This window comes from Saimiri boliviensis, chromosome 5 (genome assembly GCF_048565385.1).
Source record: "Saimiri boliviensis isolate mSaiBol1 chromosome 5, mSaiBol1.pri, whole genome shotgun sequence".
Lineage (NCBI taxonomy): Eukaryota > Metazoa > Chordata > Mammalia > Primates > Cebidae > Saimiri > Saimiri boliviensis.
In genome coordinates, this window is record NC_133453.1 from 125,301,979 (window position 1) to 125,320,105 (window position 18,127).

The 18,127-nt window shown below is 44.7% G+C and overlaps 1 protein-coding gene across 8 annotated transcripts in view; it reads left to right on the forward strand.

The window, feature by feature from the left end:
- TMED3 (transmembrane p24 trafficking protein 3) overlaps positions 1-18,127 on the forward strand; it is a 64,031-nt gene that overhangs the window by 10,898 nt on the left and 35,006 nt on the right. For 4 of the 8 annotated variants that reach the window (XR_012517810.1, XR_012517807.1, XR_012517808.1 and 1 more), the window contains exon 3: positions 9,570-9,708. The exons of 2 other annotated variants lie outside the window; for them this stretch is intronic. Coding sequence is in view for 1 of the 6 variants with exons in the window: in XM_003921693.4 (XP_003921742.1) it covers positions 5-241 (237 nt within the window). In the remaining 5 variants the exon portion in view is untranslated. Of the gene's footprint in view, positions 1-4; positions 824-9,569; positions 9,709-18,127 lie in introns of those variants that run through there. 2 more of the 8 variants (XR_012517811.1, XM_003921693.4) reach the window with 2 other exon arrangements.

The following is an 18,127-nucleotide window of genomic DNA, read 5'->3' on the forward strand; positions in this document are numbered from 1 at the left end:
CCAGATGGAGTCCGCCTGCGTGACCATCCACGAGGCTCTGAAGACGGTCATTGACTCCCAGACGCATTATCGGCTGCGAGAGGCCCAGGACCGGGCCCGAGCGGAAGACCTCAATAGCCGAGTCTCTTACTGGTCTATCGGCGAGACGATTGCCCTGTTCGTGGTCAGCTTCAGCCAGGTGCTACTGTTGAAAAGCTTCTTCACAGAAAAACGACCCGTCAGCAGGGCAGTCCACTCCTAGTCCAGGCATCCTGCTCCAGGGCCCCTGATGCCCCAGGCTGCAGCAGTCTCTAGGTCACAGCCTGCTGGGCAGGGTGGAGGGAGAACCATACTGCTGTGGTGGCCCCTTGCCTTTCATGCCCATGCCCGATTCTCGCACCTCAGCAGCTGAAGGTCACAGAGCCCAGTAATCAGAAGGCATCCCGACTGCGTTTTGTGTTTACAGTTAGGTTAGGGCTTAGCCACTGTGGGAGGGTGGGCACGCCACGATCCCGTAACCTGACTTTAGCGGGAACTCCAAGTACCTGGGCCTCTTGGGCAGCTCAGGGTCCTGCCTCTGCTTCATGATGCGTGGGTCATTTGGCTTGGGTTATCCTATCCCACATGGGGAAGAAAGGGGCTCTGAGTTCTGGCTCTTCCCGCCCTGAGGTTCTCTGTACCCGAGGAAACCAGGCCCTGAGCGACTTTGCAGCTGTGTTCACCAGCGTCAGCCATACCAGCAGGACAGGATGGTGACTGGGTGCCCTTGGTGAGCTGTGTATTTCCTAGGAGGTAGAAAACCGTGGGAAACTGTGGCTAATAAAAACTAAGTGTGAGCATCCTGGAGGCTGTGCCCTTTTTTCTTTGCCCTAAAGAACTTAAGAGCTTACAGCAGAGCATGGGTGTGTGCGTAATTTAGAGTGTGAGCGAGAGTACCTAGGGAGGTGCATGGGGCACTGTGCAGAGAGGTGTCTCCCTGATATCCACAGGCTCAGTTTGCAAATGCCGTCTCCTCTGATAATACCTTCTCCCTGGTATCCATGGGCTCAGTTTGCAAATGCTGTCTCCTCTGATAATACCTTCTCCCTGGTATCCACGTGCTCAGTTTGCAAATGCTGCTTCCTCTGATCATACCTTCTCCCTGATATCCACATGCTCTGCCCCGTCATTTCCTTGTGACCGAAAGCCACATTGTCAGTGAAGTCCCTCCCAGCACTCTTCAGGATGATACCATCTCACTTGCTCTTGGCCCTCCTTGCGCATTAGTAAGAAACAAATGCACACCGATTGAGCGTCTGCGTAGTAGGTCTGGAGGGAAGATACGATGTCTCCCCCAAAGGAAACCTATCAAACCTGAAATCCTGCACTGACAGGGAAAAGAAGGGAAATAATCTAAAAAGACACCCCATAGGCTGGGCGCAGTGGCTCCCACTTGCAATCCCAGCCCTCTGGGGGACCGAGGTGGGAGAATCACCTGAGGTCAGGAGTTTGAAATCAACATGGCAAAACCTCGACTCTACTAAAAATACAAAAATTAGTCAGGGGTGGTGGTGGGTGCCTACTCCAGCTACTTGGGAGGCCGAAGCAGGAGAATGGCTTGAACCCAGGAGGCAAAGGTTGCAGTGAGCCGACATTGCGCCAGCACACTCCAGCCTGGGCAACAGAGTGAGACTATGTCTCAAAAAAAAAAAAAAAAAAAAAAAAAAAAGATACCCATAAGGCTTACTTACTTAGCTTGATTGAAGGATAAATACTGCTTATCTTTCATATAGATAATATTTCTTTCATACAGATAATATTTTTCATAGATATCTTTCATGAAGATAATATCTTTCATATAGATATTTCTTATCTTTCATATAGATAATATATCTTTCATATAGATAATATTTTTTGATATTTCTCTTATTTTAGAATTAAGTACTGGGTATATATAAAAGATTACTTACAAAATATGTCTAAGGTGAAATATGCCTAAAGTGAAAAACAATACAAAAATCCCATGCTCTCACTACCTAGATGAAGCAGTGCAACATGACCCATTGCTTCTGAAATGCTCCCACCTGCCCTTCTCCTTCACCCTCTGAGGGAACCACAAGCCCTAAAGGTAGTGTTTACCAAGCCCTGAGACAGGAGTTTAAAGAATTGAAGGACACAGCTTTACTAAAACATGTTGCCTTCTACTTTTTTATGGAAACTGGGTTCTTTCAACCTGAAAACACAAAAAGTAAGATTGCTCGTGACACGTGTTTTATTTACATAACCTTGTAATCATTCATCCATAAACATATAGATTCATTGAGGTGACAAAAACCCTCCCCCACCGATTGATTTAGGAAATAATGTTGGCAATAAAATGGACTGCTTATCCAGTGTTTATGTTTTGATCAATTACATGCTAATAACAGTTGTAATAATTACCCAATCCAGAAGAAATATTTTTAACACATCTTTACAGTTACAGCATATGAAACATTTTGAAATCAAAGGTTTTTAATACAGAGAAATACAATAGGGTACACTGTATAATTTCAAACAAAGTAATGCAGTTCTATAAGAGATGAAATGGAGGTATGACTCTCAGAAGGAAGGGAAAAGATGGAAAATTTCTGAGCATTTATCTCTGGATGATGATCAGTATCAAGTTATCTTGGTAATTAGAATATACTTAAAATAGTGATGGCATTTTTCAAAAAGTAGTGTTTAATATGTGGTAGAAATTACCTCCTTTGTAACTATTTAAATTCATGATGAAATGTTTTAGATGTCAGCTTTAAAAATGTATGAGGCTTTAGAGTTTCTCAGGTTCTTTTAGAGCATATTTAAGAAAAAGAAAGAGGAGATGCTTTTGCATCTGGATTTTTGGAGCGACTCCTTGATGTCTGGACAGCTTGGTGGAAAGATGTGTTCAGCATTGGTATTTTAGTGGAAGGAGAACTGGGTTGGGTCTGACCTTTCTGGATTTGAATCCAGGTCCACTATGTGCTACTTGTGACATTTGGGTAAGGTACTGAACCTCTCTGAACCTTCATTTCCTCATCTGAAAAATGGGCACAAGGGAGTATTTTACTGGCCAAGGACTTGGGGCTTATGCACTGGTGAGCAGAATTAGGATTCCCTGTTTTCAGTAAAATCCCTTTGAATTTCAGACCTGGATGCTACCAACAGGTGGAATTTGAAGGCACATCTGCCTTACGTAGGAAACTGAGAATCTCCCAGGGAAAAACAGGACCTCTGACTCTAACTGAGGTTCTGGATTATTATGAGAGGGAGATTTTCAAAAATGGTCCAATGGAGTATGGTTTGTTTCATACCATAGATTTCAAGAGACAATAGAGCTTCTGGGATGAGATCCCCCATAAAATAGTTACGGGTCTGCATTGGCAAACTGGTCTTGGCTCCAAAGACCAAGAGTTGGTTTGTGGTGCTGATTCTGAATCCTGGCGATGCAGCTGTCTGGTGGTAAAATGGCTCTGTATGGGAAGAAAGCCTTTATCGCTGCAGGGCATTCTTTACAGGATAACTTTAAAGGAGGAGCGGACGTTTTCTTTGTTGAAAGATAATTTTCCTAAAAAGGGTAAAATCATGATCTTTTACAAATATAAAATGAACATGTGTATTAGGGTTCTCCAGAGGGACAGACCTAATAGGATGTATGTATATATAAAAGGGAGTTTATGAAGGAGAATTGACTCACACAGTCACAAAGTGAAGTCCCATAATAGGCCCTCTGACAGCTGAGGAGGAAGGAAGCTAGTGGTGGCTCAGTCCAGTGCAGCCTTCAGTCTGTGGCCAAAGGCCCAAGAGCCCCCGGCAAACCACTGATATAAGTCCAAGAGTCCCAAGGCCAGAGAACCGGGAGTCTGATGTCGAAGGGCAGAAATCATCTAGCACGAGAGAAAGATGAAAGCCCGAAGACCCAGCAAGCCATCTCATGCCAGCTTCCGGTTGCTCTGTTCTAGCTCTGCTGGCAGCCGGCTGAATGGTGCCCACGCACACTGAGGGCAGGTGGGTCATCCTCTCCCAGTCCACAGACTCAAATGTTCATCTCCTCTAGCAACATCTTCACAGACACACCCAGAAACAATACTAGCCATCTAGGCATCCTTCGATCCAATCAACTTGACAACGAATATTAACCATCATAGCATGTTAAAGATTTTATTTTACCTATGAAGCAATGAAGGAACCAGACATGTCATAATGATTCGAAAGATAATTCAAAGAACAGACACGTTTATACAGAGTTGTAAAACAGCTGGAAGACATAGAACCAGGCTAGAATCAATAATCCAAAAGGATGTGCTATGTGGAGAAAACATAAAAGTTGCAAAAATAGCTCAAAGAGGAAGCTTAGAATCAAACAGTCTGGAGGGCTGTCCAGAAATGCATAGTTTATTTTATTAAAACCATTTTTTTTCCCTATAACTTCAAAAGAGGCTCCTGAGCTGTCACAGCCCCTGGGGAGTCGCATTGATTTCTAGTTCAATTAACAGTAAGACCACCTGTTCCATGTTCTCTCTGGTTTAATAAAGACTCATCCCTTGGCCTCTTTAGGTCTGGGATGGGAACCGCTTTTAGCTATTGCTGGTCTTGGGTTTTCATCTTAACCCTGCCCGACCTTTGTAAATATTGCCTCCCTGAAACTCTCCTCAACTTAAAATAGGAAGGAGGGAGGGAAGAAGGAAGGAAGAATCACTAGGTGCAGATTCTAGGTGTTACAGACTGAATATTCTGTTTCTCTCCAATTAATGTGTTAAAATTCTCTACCACAAGGTGATGGTATTAGGAGGTGGGGCTTTCGGGAGGTGATAGATTCCTGAGAGTGGAGCCCATCTGAGATTAGTACTCTTATGAAAGAGGCGGGAGGGAAGTTCTATTTTACTCTGCTTAGTGTTGCTGCAAAGGAATACCCAACTCTGAGTAACTTACAAAGAAAAAAATTGTTTCTTTGGCTCACAGTTCTGCAGGTGGTGGGGGGGCATCTGGTGAGGGCCTCAGGGTGCTTCTCCTCGTGGCAGAAGGCCACGTGTATTTTTTCCAGCCCTGCTGTTTGATCCTGTATGCGAATGTGCCTAGCACAATACTGATCTGAAACAAATACTAATTTCCCTCTTTCTACTCATACGCACCAAACAAAACGCTAATAAATAAACCTGATGTGATGATATCTGGGAAGATCTGACCATCTGGATCCATCTGTGAAAATGTATTGTCAGATATTCCTGCCATTTCTTGTTGGGACTGGCAATTCAATAGCTTCTGTTTGTTTCTCCTTGGAGTTTCAGTGTTATGTGCTATACTCAATTGAGGGATGGTTCATTTTATCTGATCACAAGCCTTCTAAAATGAAATAGAAAATAGTTGCTTCTTTGGGTTTAGTTCCGGTGGCAGCACTCAGGCACTGGCCATATCTTTTTCTATGTGTTAGGGGGCTTGTGTAAGAATTCTAAGTTAAGCTATAAAAGTCAATATAGTTATGAACTCCTAAATGGCGTATAAACTGTTGGAGACTGTTCCGCTCTTCATATAACTGCTTCTGTTCAAGCTCTCGAGTGAATGCCAAAGTATGTTACTTTCTCTGGAAATTTGATTCACCACTGGTTTAAAAAGGTCACCCTTTTGGTAACTGTACCCATTGTAAAGGGAAGAAACACAAGGGAGCCAGTGGGTTGTGTGATACAGGAGGAAGAAAAAGTCATGGCTTAGGCGGGGCGCGGTGGCTCACGCCTGTAATCCCAGCACGTTGGGAGGCCGAGGCAGGCGGATCGTGAGGTCAAGAGATTGAGACCATCCTGGCCAACATGGTGAAACCCCGTCTCTACTAAAAATACAAAAACTCAGCTGGGCATGGTGGCGCACGCCTGTAGTCCCAGCTACTCAGGAGGCTGAGGCAGGAGAATTGCTTGAACCCGGGAGGCAGAGGTTGCAGTGAGCTGAGATTGTGCCATTGCACTCCAGCCTGGTGCCTGGCGACAGAGTGAGACTCTGTCTCAAAAAAAAAAAAAAAAAAAAAAGAAAGAAAGAAAAAAACTAAGGCCACCATCTTATTCCAAAGCGGTTGTTTTTGAGAGTTTAAAGTGAACTTTGAAGGAAGTATTAGCAAATGAGGATTTTACACTGTGACCTTCTCTGTCCAGGGGTTCCCTTCCTTCCCTTTCCTTAAGCTCTCTAAAGAGCTGGGAATTAATGCGCTACATTGCCCCAGATTAGGAGCACAAAGTGTACACTGCCCACCTTCAACCTTTTCCACGAGCCGAGCTGTTTAGCACGGTACCATCTTGAGACCACAGCCACCTCTGGAATGGGCCCTGTTCTGGGGGCCAGCAGCCACTGCATGTCTTCAGCACTGGGGCTTCACCTTCATTCCACCAAGCCCACACTTGGGTGGCTGATGGGAAGCCTGAGCCCAGGATTGACTAGGACTCTGGTCCTACACAGGAGAGAAGCCAGCCCCCAACTGTCATGCTTCCAGCCATCAGAACAGTCTGGCAGTTTGCCCAGGGTAAACTCACTGTTGAACCGGCCAGATTGCTACACACACTCCCCCAAGCAGGAGAGGCCCCCAAGCCTCTGAAAAGCTGATAGACTCACTCCCAGGCCAGTGAAACAGTGACATGCCCAGAGCAAGGGCCTGAGAGACAATCCCATAGTGTTCCACCCTCTTCAGACAAGCAACAGATCACAGCAAAGTAACTAACAGAAGGCACGTAGGGAATGTATTTCGGGAGAATTACTCCCAGAAGCCAAAACGATGCACACATTTTTTCCCATAGTCTTAACAAAAGGGGAAAAAAAAGGCAACAAGACTTCAGAAAAGGTTACAAGAAATTGTAGAAGGGGTTATAATACAACACGAGATGAAAAGAAGCTGTCAGATGTCAGGAAATACGTGGACGAGGAAACACCATTTCAGAAATGATAGTTAACTTTAAGATGCCAAAATGAGAACAGACACTGATGAAATCACAAAAGAAAGGCTTGAGAAGACTGTCTGAAAAACAAATGGAAAAGAACAAAAAGCTGAAAGTTATTAGGGAGAGCCAGAGAGCTTTGTACAACAAGGGTCTCCCATCATGCAGATAATTGGGGTTCTTGAAGAAGAAAACAGAACAAATTCAAAGATGTAACAAAGCCTTAATAAAAGCCGAGGAAGACCTAAATCCTCAGTTTAAAAGGTACCTTGCGTTTCAGGAAAAATCAAAGCAGAATAATTGACACAGACAGATTCTGGTGATGTTCCTGGGCTTCTAGGAAAGATAAACAAACAACATTGAAGTTACATCAAACAAACAAAAAACAAAGTCAAAAAAGCAAGTAATTGATCAGAGGAAGAAATCATGTGACCTCAAACTTTTCCTCGACGTTTACTGGGATAAGATCATGGAAGAGGGTCCTCAAGGAGCTCAGGGAGACTGAGAATGGACCCAGGGAAATGATACACGGTTACCTTGCCATTCAGATACAAAGGCAATAGACGGCCTTTCTAAAACTAAAAGGAATTCAGCGCACAGAGCACCTGTGAACCACCCTTGAATCAGCTACCCCAGGAAAAACTCCACCGAGCAAGGAAAGGAAAGAGGCCATCATCAAAAGGGCAGGTAGTAAGCAAGCATTTCATCCACTAAAATATACAGTGGTGGCAACTATGAACACTCTAGTGAGACAAGTATGAATAATCTAGTGAGAATAAATTTTATGAAGTCTAATTATTTAAAAATTGCAATACACAAATTGAAATTGAGAGTTAGGAGGTGAGGGAAGGTAAGAGAAATGTAAATGCTAACTTTCCAATGTTTCTTGATAGAACGTTAATGACTACAAAAGAAATTACCTTGAGTTCCTGCTGGGCACCAACCACACTTCTTAGTGTTTTATGCGTAGCATTTCATCAATCTCTCACAATAGCTGAGCAGCATAGGAACCACGAATGTTCCCATTTTACAGATGAGGAAACTGAAACACAGAGAATTTAATCTTTTCCCGAGGCAATGCAGCTAGTAAGGAAAATAAGGAAAGCCATTTGGTCATCTCAAGAGGTCCTGAAAACAAAGTTTGTAAGATCAACACAAGCCGTTCCTGATGAAAACTTTTGATAAAGAAATGATTGGTCATGGACAAGGATGAGCTGAAGTGTGGCTGTAGAGTCTGGAGCTATGGATTCACTTGTTTCTTATTCTGGTGCCAAGGAGGTGGCAGGGGGAGCATTTCTTATATGTCAGCTTGGAAATTTTTACCTCTCTGAACCTCTGTGGCTCTGGTAGGCAGATGTTAAAACATCAAAAACCTAGGCCCCCACTGGCTGGCTGGTGGGCTGGACCTGGGAATGTCTTGATAGAGCCATCAACAAACTTCATTCGGGCTAGGCCCAGTGACTCGTGGCTGTAATCCCGGCACTTTGGGAGGCTGAGGTGGGTGGATCATTTGAGGTCAGGAGTTTGAGACCAGCCCAGCCAACATAGTGAAACTCTGCCTCTACTAAAAATACAAAAAATTAGCCAGGTGTGGTGGTATGCGCCTATAGTCCCGGATACTCAGGAGGCTGAGGCAGGAGAATGGCTTGAAGCCAGGAGGCAGAGGTTGCAGTGAGCAGAGGTTGCAGTGAGCCGAGATCGCACCACTGCACTCTAGCCTGGAAGACAGAGCAAGACTCTGTCTCAAAAAAACAAAAACAAACAAACAAAAAAACACATTAGCACCCTAGGTAATATTTTTACTCTAAATGGATCAAACACAGCAAAGTCCACCCACTGGAGTTGGTTGATTGACTTATAAAATAGAGGGTCATAGATGTTTCCAGTACATGAAACACTCAGGAACCTTACCATGTCACAACTTCCAGGTGTCAAAGTAGATCTAATAATAATAGACAACAAGTGCTTTGTGCATCTGTCACCAGAGCAAGGGACTTGAAAGTGCGGGGCTGTGGTGGACCCTGGTGGAACCAGCCTCACTGCTACCAAGGCTGTAGGTGAACTGACCGGAATCCATTGGATCTGTCTGCTTTAGCTGCTGTCAGTTGCAAGGTGTCTTAGTCTGCTGGGGCTTCCATAACAAACTATCCACAGTCTGCGTGGCTTAAAGAACAGAAATTTATGTTCTCACAGTTCTGGAGGCAGGAAGTCAGAGATCACGGTGTCAGCAGGGTTGGCTTCTCCCGAGGCCTCTCTCCTTGCTTTGTAGATGGCTGCCTTCTGTGTCCTCACATGGCGCCTTCCCTGTGCATGTCTCTGTCCTGATTTTGTCTTCATAAAAGGACATCAGTTACGTTGGATTAAGGCCCACTGTAGTTAATTTAATTACGTCTTTAAGTCTTATCTCCAAATACAGTAACATTCTAAGGTACTGAGGGTTAGGAATTCAACATAAGAATTTGGGGGGAAACCAAAAAACAACAAAAAAAGAGTAATTTGGGGGAGAGGGGAGGACATAGTTCATCCAATGACAGATAGTGCCGTAAATGTCATCCAAGTCTTTCAACCTACGCCGCTTTCAAAACATTAAATTATCTTTGACTAGAACCACCATTTTTTCAAGATTAGGTGCATTTCATAGCTTGAATTACTTTTTTTCCTGATCTCTTTTATAAGATATTGATCACACACTCGCATCAGCAGGAACATGCACAGACACCTGGAGCGTGGAACAGTTCAGTGGCGATCACATCCTGATTCTGCTCCTGGGAGCTGTGTGAGGATGGACGGATCACGTGGTCTCTCTCCTCTGACGGTCAGTTTCCTTATTTGTAATGAAATGTGGTATTAAGGGAAACATACAATGATATTCACTACAGCATTGTGTATAGTGATAAAACATTACAGTATAACTCAAAGGAGCGTGGACAGGGAAGGAATAAACAAAAATAGTACTCTTGTATATGGGGATAGTTTATAACAGTTGGAAATGAATGGAATAGTTCCCTACACAGCAACATGAAGTAATATTGAGGACATACCAGAGTGTACATTAAAAAAGCAAAACCATCCACTGTGGTATCACTTATATATCAGTAAAAACACACATTCAACATGATTCTGTATAGCTCATGGGAAAAAATTAATGTGTTCATGTATAATATGTAGTAAACATATGTAAATGTGTTCATGTATGTGTTGTAAACATATAAATGTGTTCATCTATAATGTATATAAAACATGGATTGTAAAGAAAAGGTCACCTTTGGGAATTGAAGATAGAAATCAGGATGGGGTACAAAGGAGACTTCCATTTTATCTGTGGAGTATTTCTTTTCCTTTCTTTAAAAAATCTGAAGAATGTATGACAAAATATTCGCGTTTCTTAGTCCTGGGTGGCAGATATGTGGGTTTTTGCTATGTTACCATTTGTACTTTTCTGCATTAAACATCTCAAAGGCAAAGTAAATAGGAGGATGGGAATTGCCCTTGCTTCACCTCTTAGGGATATTGCAAAGTTTCAATCATAAAATATTTGTGAATGTTCTTTGAAAATTAAAAGCTCTGTACAAATATTACAGTTTAAGCTAATCTGTTTCATTTGCTGTTGATTCTATTAACTTCCATTTCAAAAGTCCACAGTGTTGGATGGCTCCAAGTTTTGGGTGGTGTTGGCACTGACCATGGTAGTGGTCATTTGAGAGTGGCAGTGATGGTGGTGGCGGTGCAGCTGTTAGCGGGTGGTGATGGTAGTAATGGTGGTGATGGTGGTGATGGTGGTGATGGTAGTAATGGTGGTGATGGTGGTAATGGTGGTGATGGTAGTAATGGTAGTGATGGTGGTGATGGTAGTAATAGTGGTGATGGTGGTAACGGTGGTGATGGTGGTAATGGTGGTGACGATGATGTTCATGATGGTAGTAATGGTGGTGATAGTAATGGTGATGGTGGTGATGGTGATGATGGTGGTGATGGTAGTAAAGCTGGTGATGGTGGTGATGGTGGTGATGGTGACAATGGTGGTGATGATGGTGATGGTAGTAATGGTAGTGGTGGTAGTAATGGTGGTGGTAGTAATGGTGGTGATGGTAGAAATGGTGGTGATGGTGGTGATGGTAGTGATGGTGGTGATGGTGATAATGGTGGTGGTGGTAGTAATGGTGGTGATGGTAGTGATGGTGGTGATGGTGATAATGGTGGTGACAGTAGTAATGGTGGTGATGGTAGTGATGGTGGTGACGGTAGTAATGGTGGTGTTGGTAGTAATGGTGGTGATGGTAGTAATGGTGGTGGTGGTAATAATGGTGATGGTAGTAATGGTAGTAATGATGGTGTTGGTAGTAATGGTGGTGTTGGTAGTAATGGTGGTGATGGTAGTAATGGTGGTGATGGTAGTAACGGTGGTGGTGGTAGTAATGGTGGTGATGGTAGTAATGGTGGTGGTGGTAGTAATGCTGGTGATGGTAGTAATGGTGGCGGTGGTAGTAATGATGGTGATGGTAGTAATGGTGGTGGTGGTGGTGATGGTAGTAATTGTGATGGTAGTAATGGTGGTGATGATGATGGTGGTGATGATTGTAATGGTGGTGGCGGTAGTAATGATAGTGATGGTAGTAGTGGTGGTGGTGGTAGTAATGGTGGTGATGGTAGTAATTGTGATGGTAGTAATGGTGGTGATGATGGTGGTGATGGTAGTAATGGTGGTGATGATGATGGTGGTGATGGTTGTAATGGTGGTGGCGGTAGCAATGGTGGTGTTGGTAGTAATGGTGGTGATGGTAGTAATGGTGGTGATGGTAGTAATGGTGGTGATGATGGTGGTGATGGTTGTAATGGTGGTGGCGGTAGCAATGGTGGTGTTGGTAGCAATGGTGGTGTTGGTAGTAATGGTGGTGGTAGTAATGGTGGTGGTAATGGTGTTAGGTGGTGGTGATGACATGATGGTGACAGTGGTGATTATGTTGGTGATCATGGTGGTGACAGCAGTGGCGGTGGTGATGGTGAATGTGATGGTGATGATGATGGTGGTGGTGGTGGTGAAGGTGATATGTGTAGGGAGCTGTGTTAGACCTCTGATCTAGCTCTGAGCCACACCACACACACACTGCTGCATAATATCATACACTTCTAGGGCTGTGTGTCTCACTGCTAGTAAGACTAAACCCTCCAAAGGCAAAATGCATTAATGTGTGTCTCCTACTGCTGCTAGTAAACACTGTTCAAAGTACTGTACTGAGCATGGTAATTCTCTTTTTTCCTGGAAATACTTGAGTTTCAGCTTTTTGAAGAACTGCAGCAATATGAGAAAAGACCACAAGAGGACAGTAGAGAAACATCAATAAAGTTGAACTTTACACCTCAAGGACAGGACAGGCACAAGCCACAGTCTCCACTCAAGAAGCCGCTCCTCAGCAGGGAGAAGTGTGGGTCTCTGCAGGAGCTCAGGTTGTGGGAATTTCAGGCCAGTCAACAGATCACAGAGTGTCATGAGTGTTCCCGACTTGGTTGAGAACCACCTAGTTCAACCTCCTCAGCCCCAGCCAGCATCTGCACTGTAATTTCATGAGAGACACTGAGCTAGAATCATCCAGATAAATCTCTCATGAATTCCTGATCCATTGAAATGGTGATAAGCAATGTTTGCAGTTGTGAAGTGCCAACAAAATTTTGAGATAATTCGTTATGCAGGAAAAGATCACTAATACACCTGGCATGTAGCATACAGTTAATGAATGTTAGCCATGATAGTTATTCAGAAGTATTAAAGGCAAGGAGTTATTTTTCCAGCCTTCCCTCATTATGTCAGTTATGATGTAACTTGGAAGTGAAATCATTTATTCCTTCATTTATTAATTTTCCAATAAGCCATTGAATTGTTCAGGGTGAGCTGCCCTGACCCTCTTGCATGGACCTTCCCAGTCCCTGACACTCCCCATCTCCTTGCCCTGCTTTCTTTGATCTCTGTCGCACCACTACACCCATCACCATCTGAGAGAGTACATAGGAATTTATGTGTTTGCTGTTCATTTTCTTCTTCTGGAAATTTCATGACAGCAGGGGCTTTGGATGCCTTTTCCCTACTGCAGCCATCCACTGCTGCCATCTGGGTCCTAGGACAGTGTCTGGCACGTGGTGGGTGATAAAGGAACATTCTTAAATTCATTTATTCTTCCATTCATTCACCAAATGTATATGGAACACCTTTTATGTGCCAACGTTGTTCTAAACTCTGAGGATACAGCACTAAAGAAAATGGACACGAGCCTCACCCTGTTGCTAAGTGAGTGAAAGGGGTTGTTTTAATGGGGGGACATTTGGGACTGAGGAGCACTTTGAACTCTTCAAAGCACACAGCTTCTCCTCGCCAATCTAACAAAATCCTGTTGAACCACCTCATCCCTGCAGAAAGCATCACGTGGGCACATATTGATGCTGGGTGCAGGGGCAGTCTCAACCGTGTACTTTGCCACCTAGAATGTGTGCTGGGAGATGAACAAACAGACCATCAGAATGTCCCATTAAGCTCATTCCCCCCAGTTAATGAGGACAGGCTGGACCGGAGACTAAGTTTGCTGACATCTCTGACATTTAATTTATAATGATGATGTTTATGTGGGCCGAAACATCTAAAATTAAACCTCCCACTTAAAATTTAAACAGTAAATTACGTTTTCTCAAACATTCAGTCAATTAATCCATAAAAACTATCTGCAAAGTGGGCAGCAGATGCCACCCAGGAAACCACAAATGGAAAAGGCCATAGATGGGCTCAGACAGAGAGAGGACAGGCCAGGCAGAGGGAGGACAGGCCAGGCAGAGGGAGGACAGGCCAGGCAGAGGGAGGACAGGCCAGACAGAGGGAGGACAGGCCATCTTGGGGAGGGTCAGGCTGGCTCCTCAAAGCTCGGTTTGCTGATGGCTCCCACCTGCTGGCGTGCTCACCCCAGAGCCTGAGACTAGCCTGATCCAAGGGGTGAGGACTAGCACCCCTTCTTCTCTTACCCTCAAATCTGTCCCTGTAGTGAGGGTTACAGTGTATTTGCCAAGCCATGTCAGACAACTGGTTATTGTGGCGGTCTGCTTTGAAGTTGCAGCACCCCAGGACTGGAGCCCTGCTTTGGATGGCAAGCTGGTTTTTTGAGACTCCGAAAATCTTCTTTCTGGCTGAGACACTCGCTTGGGTGAGCCGGTATGGCATTCTTCCCCAGAGAGTCCCTTCCCTCCAACCAGCCCAGCCACCTAACCTACGGGCTGGATCTGCTATTGCAAATGACCCTTCTGGGCTGGCCACTCCCACCACCTCCAGGTTTAGAAGTGAGTCTATAGGGCCCCTTTGGACAGCTGTCATCAGACACGTGAGCTATGTTGTTTTTGGATACACACTGGATAACTTTACAGAGTGGGCTTTTTGGATGTCACAGCTGACTTCCTGGTCTAGTACACAGTGTTTTAGAGTTATGTAATTGGTGTAATATCCTAGCTCATTTCAGGAGTATCTGGGGTCCTCAATAATGGGATATTAAAAGGATTAAAGGACTTACTTCCTGTATTACTGGTACCAAGTGGGTATGTAAACCCAGTGGAAGGGATTTGCAAGGGCAGGCAAGATCTCTGATGCCCAACTGATCCCCTCTCCTGATTTGTCATGGCCTTTGCTGCTTAAATAGGAGACATAGCTCATAGAGGGCAGTTATGGGGCTAAGGTCATGTCTGATGATGCCTCTCCATCTCAACATCTTCTTCCCAGAGAAAGATCAGAAGCAAGCCAAAAATGGAGCTGGGGGTGGAGTTTGAATGAGAACGGTTGAAATTTAGAGCTTAGGCCCCCACAGGGAATGACCCTATTTGGCTTCGGGCTCCTGGTCTTGGCAGTATCTTTGCTCTGCTTCTATCTGGCTTCATGTGATAGAGGGGTAAGCCTGAGGTTTCCTGCAAAGAGCCTCCATTTTTCCTTAGTGACCTTTCCTTGCGTTTTTCTTTTTTTTTTTTTTTTTTTTCCCTCTGATATTCATTGGAGTGTTTTCACAGGGAGCCTGAACTTAGGCCTATGAGACCAAGAGCCCAAACGGTTTGCCCTTAGCAAAGGCTAAGAGCCTGTCGCCAGCAGTCAGAATCCATAGAAGACAACATGATCTGCACCACACAAGCCCAATGGCTGCGGGTTCTGGCTGGGGTAAAGCCTTGGGTGGTAAGGAAAGCAGACTTTCCTGAGCTTGTTCTCTGCAGAAACTTTCTCCCAGGGTCTGTCTAGTTGAGGGTCAACTGTACTCAAGGACTGCTGGTCAAGGACTTGAGTGTTCTAGATTCTGGCTCGTGGACATTTCTCTGTCCTCCCGTTTAAGTATGTAACTACAACTGAGAGTCTATTATTTTTCTCTGCTTAGATCCTTTTTCACAGAACTTTAGCTTTTCTTAGAAACCGCCCTTTGCACACTGTCAGCCCATGTGGTTCGAGCGGAGCTGATTCTAAACCAAGTTTCCTTTTCACCTGACCCCAGCCGCTGGGTCCTGAATTCGACATTCAAAATTGTAACATAGAGCTTTCTATACTTCTTTCTGGGTGAAGGATGTAGGTGGAGACCTAAGGCATCTTTAACCAAACGCATCTCACGTGGTGCCTGACAAAGTCCAAAATGATGCAGAACGTCAAACAGAGTTGGTCGGCAGGTTACTGGATACTACAGAAAACTGGATTAGTGAAGTGGAAATTATGCCAGCACTCAGATGGTTTATCAAACCAAACTGAGGTCTGCTCACCTGGTGCAGTAGGAGCAGAGATCTCCACTGGGCTTGCAGCAGGGGAAAGGGAGGTGTTTATTTGTAGGGCACCACCCAAGGAAGTTTGGGGAGCTAATGCTTAAGTCCTGACACCCAAATCCTGGCAGCACCTAACATCTCTTCCTTAAACTCTCCCCAGCAACACCTAACCCAGGCCCAAGTCCATTTACAGGGCCTTTCCAACACTCTTACAGAGACACCTCCCAGTTCCCAGAGTGTGCAGGCTCCCTCAGAGCAAGGAATAAACCCCACTGCAGGTGTTCTGGGTGGTCTTCGGCTGGGGCATCGACGCTTTCAGCTCCCAATATTCTGCCATCAAGGGATGTTGAACAACCCGATGGGTTGCAGGTAAGGATTTTTTTTTTTTTTTTTTGAGACAGAGTTTCGCTCTTGTTACCCAGGCTGGAGTGCAATGGCGCAATCTCGGCTCTCAGGTAAGGATTTTTTAAAGGCAGGAGTAAATTTCAAGAAAGTAGAGGTTACAGGCAAAGTAATAAATCAAGGCATGGAAATTGCATGTTGGATTTGGCCTAAAAGGGTGAAACATCTTGAAGCAGGGGCTTACAGGTAGATTCAAAGATGTTCTGATTTGCAGTTTGTTAAGGAAGAGAAGCTTTGTTGAAAAATTTGAGGTCAATGGAAACGAATTAGCTCTGTCTGTGGGTATAACTTTATCCAGGCCCCTCAGGAAGTAATTTAGAACAAAACAGTGGCCAGAGCTCAGCCCTCAGCTCCTCATTGCCTGGGGCCTCAGCAACAAAGCATCCATTTGGCGGAGACCCAGATTTCTGAAAAACAACTCAGCGACGTATGTTAGAATGTTGTCTTTAGTTTCCAAACATCATGTGATTCTGGCTTCTTCAGCTATTATTTTAAGTTACCATTAGCTTCTTGCTTATCAAGTTGCTTATTTATTTCCGAGGACCAGCTAGGTGCCTTGAAGGAACTCAAGATTGTCTTTTACTTTCTTTTTTTTTTTTTTTTGAGACGGAGTTTCGCTCTTGTTACCCAGGCTGGAGTGCAATGGTGCGATCTCGGCTCACCGCAATCTCCGCCTCCTGGGTTCAGGCAATTCTCCTGCCTCAGCCTCCTGAGTAGCTGGGATTACAGGCATGCACCACCATGCCCAGCTCATTTTTTGTATTTTTAGTAGAGACGGGGTTTCATCATGTTGACCAGGATGGTCTCGATCTCTTGACCTCGTGATCCACCCGCCTCGGCCTCCCAAAGTGCTGGGATTACAGGCTTGAGCCACGGCGCCCGGCCACGATTGTCTTTTACTTTCATGCGTAGGGGGGCTTTCATGCTTTTCGGTCATCTTTCCCAACTGATGATCAGAATCCAACATCCTTTGCTGGCAGCAGATTGCAAGTTGGAAGTGTCTATGCTGCAGCCAAAGACCACTGAGAACTCCCGTAGTGAAAAAGGTGAGGTTTGCTTCTTGTGAGGGAGCTTGCACACAATGGGAATTGTGGGGTACCTCTGTAAGATAGCGTCAGAAAGAACCTATGATAGGACTTGGGCTTGTTTTCAGTGTATTTGGGGAAAGTTTAATTAAGGAGGAGGTGTTAGATGCTTCCAGGAAATGGGCTTAATTCTATGATTGGATATCTTAATACATCTAATCTAGAAGGAGGGAAAACCAGGTGAAGCCAAAACTGTACGAAGCAGTCATCAGTCATGTTGTGAATGAGTACCCCCACTTTCCTAAGCGATAGTTTAATTATTTTTCATTATTTTATTTTCTCTTCTTGCTCCCCTGGTTCTCCACTTCCTACTTAACCCTTTAGAAATACAAATATAGGGCCAGGCACAGTGGCTCCCATCTGTAAACCCAGCACTTTGGGAGGACAGGGTGGGTGGATCACATGAGGTCAGTAGTTTGAGACCAGTTGGCCAACATGGAAAAGCCCCATTTCTACTAAAAATACAAAAAAAAAAAAAAAAAAGAAAGAAAAAGGTTGGGCATGGTGGCACACACCTGTAATCCCAGCTACTTAGGAGACTGAGGCAGGAGAATCACTTGAACCTGGGAGGCGGAGGTTGCAGTGAACCAAGATCGCACCACTGCCCTCCAGCCTGGGTGACAGACTGATACTCTGTCTCCAAAAAAAAAACGAAACGCAAATACTTTTCCTTCTTCGTCACCAAACACTCCCCACAGGGCAGGCTCATCTGTGTTCTCCAGGACAGAACTCTCCTTGAGAGTTAACAGTGGATTTATAAACCAAAGCGTGCCCACTAGGAAGCTCTCACCCACCAGGGGGTTGCCTGGACGGATAATAGTCAAAAAACATGCCTGCTACTGTCTCCTACCTGGGTTAGTGGTCTGCCTAGTCCTGCCCAAGAAGACGCCAGCTGTCACTAGCTTGACCACCTAGTAGGTAAGGCACCACGCTAACATGCAGTCTCCACACTTTGCTGGGTTTCTCCCCTGCTTTTTAAAAGTGCTCACT